The sequence below is a fragment of the Erithacus rubecula genome (assembly GCF_903797595.1).
Source record: "Erithacus rubecula genome assembly, chromosome: 17".
Classification (NCBI taxonomy): domain Eukaryota; kingdom Metazoa; phylum Chordata; class Aves; order Passeriformes; family Muscicapidae; genus Erithacus; species Erithacus rubecula.
The window spans coordinates 4,597,354-4,607,921 of record NC_136669.1 but is presented as its reverse complement, the minus strand read 5'-3'; the positions used below and the strand labels follow the sequence as shown (position 1 = coordinate 4,607,921).

At 52.8% G+C, this 10,568-nt stretch overlaps 1 protein-coding gene across 1 annotated transcript; it reads left to right on the top strand.

Annotated features, from left to right (window-relative positions):
- The first annotated feature begins 5,979 nt into the window (after positions 1–5,979).
- Positions 5,980–10,345, top strand: LOC306809287 (galanin receptor type 1-like). The gene is made up of 2 exons (XM_079320636.1): positions 5,980–6,037; positions 6,548–10,345. The coding sequence occupies exon 2, from the start codon at positions 6,642–6,644 to the stop codon at positions 7,968–7,970; it is 1,329 nt and encodes a 442-aa protein (XP_079176762.1). The 5' UTR covers positions 5,980–6,037; positions 6,548–6,641; the 3' UTR covers positions 7,971–10,345.
- The last annotated feature ends 223 nt before the right edge of the window (positions 10,346–10,568 follow it).

Sequence of the window (10,568 nt, the reverse complement as noted above, 5' to 3'; positions counted from 1 at the left end):
CAGACCAAAAGATTCCCTCAGTTACCAAATCTGTTTGTTTTGGGCTTTGCTTTCAGCCTGGTTCTAAATATCTCTCCCCAGGGTTTGTGGTGCCTGTATTGAGCAAGAGGGTGAGAGCACCACACAAAACATGGGAATGGAGGAAATCCTGTTATTGCTTCAGAGGATCCTAGATCCCAGCTTCAGGGAGAGAAGGGCTGAATGAATGCAGGCAGTGTTAAAGGGCTGCTTTGCATGTCAGCTGCCTCCTCTGCCAAGTCCTGGCACTCTTAACTTCTCAAAGGCTTGACCCGATGCTCATTATCACTTCAAAATCTTCTCTGTAAGCGTGTGCAGTGATTTAGGGATCCACAGCACTGATTTCTCCTTAAAGCACTTGCTTTGTTACTCATTACACATCCACTCAGGACCCTCCATTTAATGAGAGGGGGTCAAGTTCACTTGCTGTGGCCCTGGGTTTAAACAGGGGCTCTGCAAGAACAGGCTTAGCCCTGCATTCCCAGCCTGCTGCTTGCTGAGTTTGTGCAAAAACCACAAGCAAAGGCATCTGAACGACAGAAATTTCAATCACTCCAATGCCAGAATGGTGTTTCATTGTTCTTGAGCCGGTGAACATTGTATTAGACAAATTCTTCTGTGCAAAATTATCTTTTTCTTTCAGCCACTACATTTCCGGAGCACTCAATCTAAAAGGCATCCAATAAAAAGGAAAGAAGATATGGAATTTGGCACATATCTGCTTATGAAAACAGACCAGTGAATATTCTCAGACATAAAAATGCACACATTATCCATTTAAAATCCTCCAAAGGACACTGGAGATAGTTTAAATGTTTCATTCTTTGATTGAGGGAAGACTAGTGGGAGAACAAAGATTTTCACTCTCATGGAAGTAATTACAAACAACAAACATCAATTCCCAGATGTTTTTTATTTGCTTCGCTATTTTAAAGAATCTGAAGAGCACTTGGCACCTCCTCTGTATTGCCTTTGATTGTGAGCAGCGTCGGCCTCTTATCTCCTCCAGGATTCACAGCAGCATCGAAGCGCTGACATCTGTGAATGTCACACGGGAGCTGCGATGGGGACCTGGACCAGGGGGCCAGAAATAGCTCGTGTGGCCCCAAAATTGCGGTGCCAGAGCAGCGCTGGCCCGGGACGGAGCAGCCACCAGCAGGGGGAGCGGCAAAGCCAGCTCAGAGATCCCGGAGCCACGGCACACAGGATTTGGGGAGGTTTATTGCTGGGTTAGAGATTTATATGAAAATGTCCCAGACAAGTGTAGATTTATTTTTTTTTTTTTAATCCAATGTGACTTTACAGTGATGTTGTTACTCTCTCCTGGTGGCAAGAGAGCCAGGTTTCAGTATTACTCGTGGTTATGTCAGTGTTAGAAATGCTCACACGCAACTTCCCAACAGGGAGGGGGAAGGAGTGTGCACAGATGTGAGGGCTGGGGGTCTCCCTTACCCCAGGTCCTCCTGTGTCCTTGCCATCGGTCAAAAAGTGTGAGAGGCAGAAGGGATGAGTGGCAATGAAGTTGGGTTTTACCCAGTGCTTTCCAAGAGCAATCTAAACACCCTCTCCCAGCAAAATCAAATGGAAACAATTTCACCAGTGCCAGCACTCACCCCACACCCTGGAATGTGCTCCTAGCTCACCTAACACAAGCAGCACCATTGGCAATCTGTCCCAGTAGCACCAATCCAGCCCTGCATGACTGAAACAAGCCCTGATTTTGTTTCACCTCTGTGAAGTGGGGAAACCCCATCCCATCTACCTGCTGGGCAAGCACAGGAGGAGAGAACAGCTATATCCTCACAATGGGCCTTTCCCCCAAACTGTGCCAGCTGGGACACATCAGGCACGTTGGAATGTGCACTGGGAGAAAGCCAAGAGAGCCAAGAGCCCTTTGGTGCAGTGCCAGCCATCACACAGAGGTCAGGGACGAAGATGCATTGGGGACCACGCAGGGCTGTGTATCCCCCAAATCCTGGCAGGGAGCCTGGATAGCAGGTGGGAAGCTTAGAGTAGGGAGAACACATGAGCTACTGCAAGTAGATGCACTACTGGAGGATTTGCCCTGGCTTCACACTCTCAAGGTCCAGCACAAGCTGGAAAATCCTCAAGGTTTCCTGAGTTTGCAGCCATTGTTGGGACAGGCAGAGCATCGCTGTGGCTCTGTGTGACACCCAGCTGCTGCTGCAGTGGGAGCAGGGAGGCTGTGCTGAGGCAGCAAAGCTAAATTTACCCTGGCCCAGGACTCTGATGCACAGTGGGCAGGGCAAGTTTGGGCACATGTAGCTGGCATGGGAAATGTGAGGGTTTTTGAGATTCTGGCAAAGCCCCAAAGTGGCTGACTCACTCCTCTCAGGTCAGTTGTTCACAGCTGTAACTCCAGTGAGACCAGTGGGTTATTTCTGATGTGTTTTGCTCTATGATCACATTGCCCTTGCTGCTGAAGGATGGCTCCTGTCTCCAGTGGACTTTATTTAGCTTCCACTTCAAAGCTGTTCTGTAAGAGGCAAACCAAAGTGGAAAGGGTATGGCACTTCTTTTATTTGGAGATTTCCCGTCTTGAGTTATCTGGTGACTTTGAACTTGTTAGAATCAATGAACTCGTTATAATCAATGCCCTGTGCTCTCTGTCAGCTGCACACAGTGTATGGATTCGTCATTTGCTGCTAGAGATGACTTGGCACTTGTGAGTTGTGTCAATGGATGCAAAAGCAGATTCATTCTAATTATATTGAACCATTGATTAACTTAGTAATTTAGTCTTGAAGTCCTGAAGGTTCCTCAGCAGTAAATCATGCAAGTTACAAATAAAGTGCACCGAGGAGAAAAAAAAAAAAAAAAAAAAAAAAGAAGTTAAATGCATTTATTAACTTGAACATTTGGAAGGCAAATACCTGAACAAAACAAGCCCTGACACTTTTCTGCACTCTTTTCTCTTGTATTCTGTTAATACCCTACTAAAAATGTTGACTTAAACACCTCCATCCTGTGTTTTCTGTGTGTAATGGCAGGTCTGCTGTAGGTAGGCTGTCAGAGGCTGGCAAGGGCTCGGGTGCATGGAGATTTCCAATTGCCAGATCCAAGACTGGTCTCTGTAGCTGCCTCATTGCAGCAGATCTATTTGCTTATGGAGCAGCTGTGAAACTGCAGAAGATTTTAGGTATCCATGGGAGTATCCATGCATTTCACTGTGTGGAATAACGTGTACCTTGTGCTCTGGGCAACACTCTGCAATTAGTTTGTGGAAGTTGTTTGTCTCTGAAGGCCTATAAATACACATACACAAAACTGTGGGAGAATGAGCAGTTATATGCTTAGAGCAGATGCATTCTCACACAGGAGAGGTTTGCAGGCTGATCACATTCTCCTGCCATCCCCCTCCCCACCCCCGCCCAGTGTAGCTCCACCACTGATCTTTCTTTCATTACACATAAGACTGACCAAAATATTTACTTTATACTTTCACATGCATAGAATAAAAAGGATGGGGGGAATTTCCCAGTGAAATCAAGGGCATTCACTATTCAGTGACAAACAGCTTCCACTGGGCTGCAATCGTTACTTTGCTCTCCCTCAGAGAAGGCAAAGAAAGAAAATAAAAACTAAACATTTCAGGCAAAGGCATTCCTCTCATCAAACGTTTTCCCCTGTGATACACTGGCTTCCTCTGAGCACCTCCAGTCAAAAGCTCAATTTTACAAACCAGCCTTGCTCCCCAAACAAGCACTTCAACATTTCAAGGAACTTTCCCCATAAACGTTCCTTTTCCCTATTCCTTCAATTTAATAGAAAACACCAGAAGTTTGGTTTCTTTGTGCAGCACCTCTGATTCGGGTGAGTTCCCATCACACCTGTGGTGTTGTTAACCCTTGGCGTCCCGGAATCCGCCGGAAACTCAGGGGATGTAAGAGTAGAAGTGGAGCTTCCCGGGCTCCTCCCTGCTCTGCTACAGCTGAACCCAGAGACTCCAGGAGAGGAGGAGGAGGAGGCGACCATCAGGAATAGCCCCCGGCCGCTGTCTGTTCCGTGCCCGGTCCCTGCCCGGAGCTGTCCCTTCAGCACCACGGCCGGCCCGGGCTCAGGGGTCCCGGCGGGAGCGGCGGCTGGCACGGCTCGGCCCGGCTCAGTTTATCCCGGGTCGGGCAGGGGCACAGCTCGGCTCGGCTCGGCCAACTTGGCTATCCCAGGCCGGGCTCGGCCGCAGCCAGCGCTGGGGACAGTGGGGTGTTTATGTGTGTTCTTGGGGTGCCAAGGGGCTGCGGGGCTTGAGCAGCACCTGCGGGTGCGGGGAGGGGTGCAGGGAAGGGTCTGGGGGTGCAAAGCGTGCGGGGACACGCAGAGATGCGGGGCTGAGGAGGGAGCGGGGCTGTGGATGCTCAGGGCACCTGCAGGAAGGTGCGCGCAGCCGAGTGTGTGTGCACAGGGAGTGTGCACAGTGTGCGGGTCTGCAGACGTGCTGCGGGCTGTGTGTAGGGTCTGACGGGTGCGTGTGTGTGCGTGAGCGGGGTCGCGGGACAGGATTCTGTGCGTGTGGCTTTGTCTGTGGCGTGCAAGGTGTGCGGGGCTGTGTGCGAGGTGTGCAGCGTGTGCGGGGCTGTGTACAGGTCTGTGTGCGGGGTGTGCGAGGTGTGCAATGTGTGCGGACTATGTGCGGTGTGTGCAGGTCTGTGTGCGAGTCTGTGTGCAGGGCAGTGTGCGGGGCTGTGTACAATGGATACGGGGTGTGCGGGGTGTGAGGGGTGTGAGGGGTGTGCGGGGTGTGCCGGTCTGTGTGCAGGGCTGTGTGCGGGTCTGTGTGCAGGGCTGTGTGCGGGTCTGTGTGCGGGGCTGTGTACAGTGTATGCGGGGTGTGCGGGGTGTGAGGGGTGTGCAGTGTGTGCAGCGTGTGCGGAGTGTGCGGGGTGTGCAGTGTGTGCAGTGTGTGCGGGGTGTGCGGAGTGTGCGGGGTGTGCGGGATGTGCGGTGTGTGCAGTGTGTGCGGGGTGTGCGGGGTGTGCGCGCCGCGGGGTGTGCAGTGTGTGCAGGGTGTGCGGGGCTGTGTGCGGGGCTGTGTGCGGGGCTGTGTGCGGGGTGTGCAGTGTGTGCAGTGTGTGCAGTGTGTGCAGGGTGTGCGGGGTTGTGTGCGGGGCTGTGTGCGGGGCTGTGTGCGGGGTGTGCAGTGTGTGCAGTGTGTGCAGTGTGTGCAGGGTGTGCGGGGCTGTGTGCGGGGCTGTGTGCAGTGTGTGCAGTGTGTGCAGTGTGTGCAGTGTGTGCAGGGTGTGCGGGGCTGTGTGCGGGGCTGTGTGCGGGGTGTGCAGGGTGTGCAGTGTGTGCAGGGTGTGCAGGGTGTGCAGGGTGTGCGGGGCTGTGTGCGGGGCTGTGTGTGTGTGCGGGGTGTGCGGGGTGTGCAGTGTGTGCAGGGTGTGCAGGGTGTGCAGGGTGTGCGGGGCTGTGTGTGTGTGCGGGGTGTGCGGGGTGTGCAGTGTGTGCAGGGTGTGCAGGGTGTGCGGGGCTGTGTGCGGGGCTGTGTGCAGTGTGTGCAGTGTGTGCAGGGTGTGCAGGGTGTGCAGGGTGTGCGGGGCTGTGTGCAGTGTGTGCAGTGTGTGCAGTGTGTGCAGGGTGTGCAGTGTGTGCAGGGTGTGCGGGGCTGTGTGCGGGGCTGTGTGCAGTGTGTGCAGTGTGTGCAGTGTGTGCAGTGTGTGCAGGGTGTGCGGGGCTGTGTGCGGGGCTGTGTGCAGTGTGTGCAGTGTGTGCAGTGTGTGCAGTGTGTGCAGGGTGTGCAGGGTGTGCGGGGCTGTGTGCGGGGCTGTGTGTGTGTGCGGGGTGTGCGCGCCGCGGGGTGTGCGCGGGGCTGGCGGTGCGGTGGGTGCGTGGGTGCGAGCACGCGCGTGTGGCAGCGGGTCGGGCGCTGCCGCCGCACACACGCACGGACGGACACGGGGACACGGGGACACGCGGACACACACACGGACACACGCACACATCCACGGCAGAGCTGCCGGCGGGAGGAGCCCGGCCGGCGCTGCCCGCCCTCCGCCCGGTGAGTGCCGCCGCGCCGCGGGACCGCGGGAGAGACGGAGAACCTGGGGGAACCGGGGGGAACCGGGGGGAACCGGGGGAACGGGGGTAACCGGGGAGAGCAGAGGACCTGGGGGAGGCGGGGCAGGGGTCCAGCAGAGCGGCCGCGGGACCGCAACTTTCCGGGGAAGGAGAGAGGGACGGAGGGAGCGGGGGAGTGGCTGCGGACCGGGGCCGGGGCTGATCTTCGGGGTGCGGGGGGACCGGGGCTCCTTCTCCGTCCTCCCAGCGGAGACTCCGTCTCTCCGCGGCCGGGCAGGAGCTCCCGCCGGTCCCGCCGCTGCTGCCGGACCGGTGCCGGTGTCGGTACCGATGCCCGTGTCGGTGCCGCGCTGCCCAGCCCGGCCGCCCCGCGCTACGGCCGCTTCTCAACTAAGTTGCGGATTAGCCACTGCTGGCCCGGCAGCTCCCCGTGAAGGGCGATCGCTGCCCCGATCCTCGCTGATCCCCTTCTCAACACTCTCTCTTGCAGGCAGCGCTGATCCCGGCTCGCCATGTCCGGAGCACTGGAAGCAGCACGGAAGGCTCTGCCCCGTTAGCCCAGGCTGCCCGGGGGGGACTCAGCCATGGATTCGTCCCCCCCAGAACCCAGGGCCCCCCCTGACCCTCTGCAGCTCTGGCAGGAGGAGAACCAGACCCAAGGCGGGCTCTGGAATGGCAGCCAGGAGCTGGGTTGGGAAGAGCTGGAGAAGATGCTGTTTCTCTTTGCAAAGGAGCCTGTCACCATCAGCCTCACAGTGATGTACTTGGTGTCCTTTGTGGTGGGCTTCGTGGGCAACATCATGTCCATCAGGGTGCTGACCCGCAAGCGCCGCAGCCGCGTGTCCAGCCTGAGCGCCACCCGCAGCCTCCTCATCAACCTGGCGGTGTGCGACCTCATGGTGGTGTGCATCTGCATGCCCATCACCGTGGGCAACCTCATCTACAAAGCCTGGGTGTACGGGGACTTCCTGTGCCGGGCAGTGCCCTTCATCCAGGCTGTTTCAGTCTCGGCCAGCGTGCTCAGCCTGACCGTCATCAGCGTGAACCGCTACTACAGCGTGCACAACCCGCTCAACGCCCGCTCCTTCTTCACCCAGAGGAGGATCCTCAGCACCATCCTGGTGGTGTGGTTGCTGTCCTCAGGGATATGCATGCCCCTCATCTTCATGAACAAACGGGATGAGATCGGGGTGGTGGAGGGCTTGCCCCTGGTGTTCTCCATCTGCAGGGAGATTTGGCCTCAGGAGAGGCTCAAGCAAGCCTACAACTTTCTGCTCTTCTGCGCCCTGTACTGCCTGCCCGTGCTGTTCAACATGGTGATCTGCTTCCTGACGGTGCGGCGGCTGTGGAGCCGCAGCAGCCAGCTGAAGGAGAGCTCTGCCCTGCACCGCTCCCTGCCGGCCTCCAGGCTGAAGATCCGCAGGAAGGTGGCACAGATGGTGGTGGCCCTGGTCCTGCTGTTCGCCATCTCCTGGCTGCCCGTCTACCTGATGGACATCTGGATTGATTTCAACATCCCTAAATCTTTGCAGGATGTGACTCCTTCTCCTTGGATCCTGCAGCTCAGACCTTTTGCCCAGTGGCTCGGCCTCACCAATTCCAGCCTCAATCCTATTTGCTATTGCTTCGTGGGGAACCTCTATAGATCGGCCAAGGAAATGAAGAGCAAATACCACCAAAGGATGGTCTCTCTCTTTAACTTCTCTCTGACTGAAGGGACAACTCATTCCTCAGCCCCAGAGCTGCTCACTTACCGGAGTTCAGTGGAGCCTGCAAGGAAAGGACCCCCCACCACCCCCTCCATGGACAGGAGATGTCAGGGAAGTCATGGCCATAAGAACAAGTGTGGACACTTGAACTCTTGCCAGCCTCCACCTCTGAATACTGTCTCCAGTGAGAACACTTCCTTGTAATTCTGATCAGGAAGTGCTACTCATACCCTCATCTGCATTTAAGGACTCTAGAGATCTTTCTGAACCCAGTGTTTAATGATGGAAAAGAGCTTTCTTCTAATAACTCCCGATACCAGTTCAGAAATGCTGTGGCAGGGAAAGAAACAGATAATAAGATAAAAAGATGATGTATTTTATCCCAGATGAAATTTTAAGACAAACTATTTTTGCTGGGGACAACTGGATGTGCAGCCCGTTGCCCAGTCAACAGTCACATAATTAGACAGATCAAGTTCCCAACGAGTGAGCTCTCCCTGCAGCTCCATCCCTGGATGCAGAGATGCTGTTTGGATACAGCAACGATTTGACTGCTTGCTGCTGCTCACACTTGCTGATGAAGAGCAGTGATAAGAGGCACTCTGTGCTCCAAATCCATCAGTTGTAGTTGCAAGCAGTGAAGAAAAGCTGGAAACAGCATCATAAAAAGTGATAGTAAATGGAGAATTTCACACACTTTACCACTTGCTATTTCGTTGTCTGCTTGCACTGTTTCACTCCTCCACGCAAATAAATTCTCCTTATGTGAAGAGACCATGCCAGAAGTACTAAAGCAACCATCACTATTCCACATTTGGGAATTCAGAATGCATAATGTGGCCTCAGAGGTGATGTAGGAAATGAAACAGGAAAATATTTTTTTGGTTATCAGCCCTCTTTCTTACAGCAGTCCTCCTGTGTGTGGAGTGGAATGAACTGGGCATCTATTAACATGATTTGCACTTGAAAAACCAGCCTTGTTCAGCTGTGTCTGTACCAAACAAAGTCAATGGCATGTGAAAATAAAAATAGAAAGTGGTTTATAGCTAATAAAATCAGAAACAACTAATGCAATGCTGTTTGTCTGGGAAGGAGCGAATCAAAGTGTTTGCTTTTCCTGAGCATCACAAGTAGGTTAAAACCTATTTCGTCCATCTTCTCCTTTAGAGGAGACTTTGATAAATAAATTGTATACTTTTATTCTGTTAGCATTGAAAGACTTCAGTGAAGCTTGAGCATTCTGTTGTTCTGAGCACTGGATCTGATGCACAAAGGAGACCTTTCTCTCCAGGATCTAAGAGAAAACACATCAGACCAGGCAACAGGTAGAAGGCAAAAAATGTACAATAAAGATCCAAAAGGCTGGAATGATACCAGAGATGAGCCCCTTCCCTGCCCAATGCCAGGGGAGAGGGGATGTGCACCATCTCCTGGTGCCAGAAGAGCCCATGCCCAGCTACTTGTGCCCCAGCACCTGGCACAACAGGTTTATCCTCTTAGCAAAGCCAGATTGAGCACAGCACTGTCCCTGCAAGAGGATTTGGAATTTAAAGGAACTCAGGCTTCTGACGACTGGGGGCTTTTTTTTTATTATTACAGAACAAGAGAAGGAAGTTTAAGGAAATCCAAGTTTCATATAATATCCTGCTGCCTTCCAGGGCACCTTTTGTTGGCATAAAAAATAGAGACAAGAAAATAGCCATTCATCCTAACCCTTGTAATGATCACTCAATAGTATTTAATGTTAACAATGATCTGCCTGGGAAGTGAAAGATTCCTCCCTACCAGGCAGTGCCATCCACAATTTGTATTCACTTTATATGAATGAACAAGACATTATGACTACTTGGATTTATGGCTTTTTTGTGTGCTAGAAATGAGAACATCTGCATTTTTGCAGGTGATATAAGAGTGTATCTACTGCCTGATCTTTTAGTAGCTGTGGAGAAATGCCTGTAGAGATTTTATTTTCTCTTTCAAGGCATATTTTTAGGGCTGGCAAAATGTGTCAGACTGAGGAGCATCAAAAGCTGACTCTGAATGCCCACTGATTCCATGTCTGTAAAAAGATGTTCTCCATCCCCAGACCAAATATAACACAATATTGTAACCCCTATGTTGCCCTGACCTGTGTATTAAATCCTGCCCTGAATAAACTACAATGAAAGGACCATGGAGGTGCCAGACCAGCTCCATTCCCTGTGGTGGCCTGGCTCTGAAAAATGACAGGATCAAGTGATCAGTCAAAGTTGCAAGATATCTATATTTTAAAATATCCCAGAGGAGATTTTTTTTTTCTCTGAATTCATGAGCTGATGCCTGGTCCTGCCTGGAAGTCTCTGTACCCTCCATGGAGGCAGAAATACCAGGGACTGTGTTCTCCTGAGTGTACCTGGGCTTTCCCCTCCTGATGCAGGTGCCTGTGCCTTCCTCCACCCCACAGCACTCCTGACCACTGAGATTCACAGTGGCAAATGTCACGTCCACTAGGCAAGGTTATATCCTCTTCACACTTCTAAATGTATTTTCCAGTTTTGTTCAGTGTCCCTGTTTTCCTATAATAAAGTCAAATTGCTCACTTAACTCTTCTCTGTCTCCTTGGCTGCTTCTTCTCATTCCCCCACACTCCAACCACTTCTCCACTGCCTCTACAGTGAACTCTCCCCCTGCTTTTCCCTGTTATCACTCCCTGCCTGTGAATTCCCCTCACTCTAATGACCCATTCATGTCTTCACTCCCCTGATGAAAAATCCCTTTGTGCCCTGCTATCTGAATGGCTCCTTTTGTGCTGCAGACACCTGT

Excerpts from the sequence above, each read along its gene's own strand:
- LOC306809287 (XM_079320636.1), top strand. The coding sequence starts at position 6,642 with ATGGATTCGTCCCCCCCAGAACCCAGGGCCCCCCCTGACCCTCTGCAG.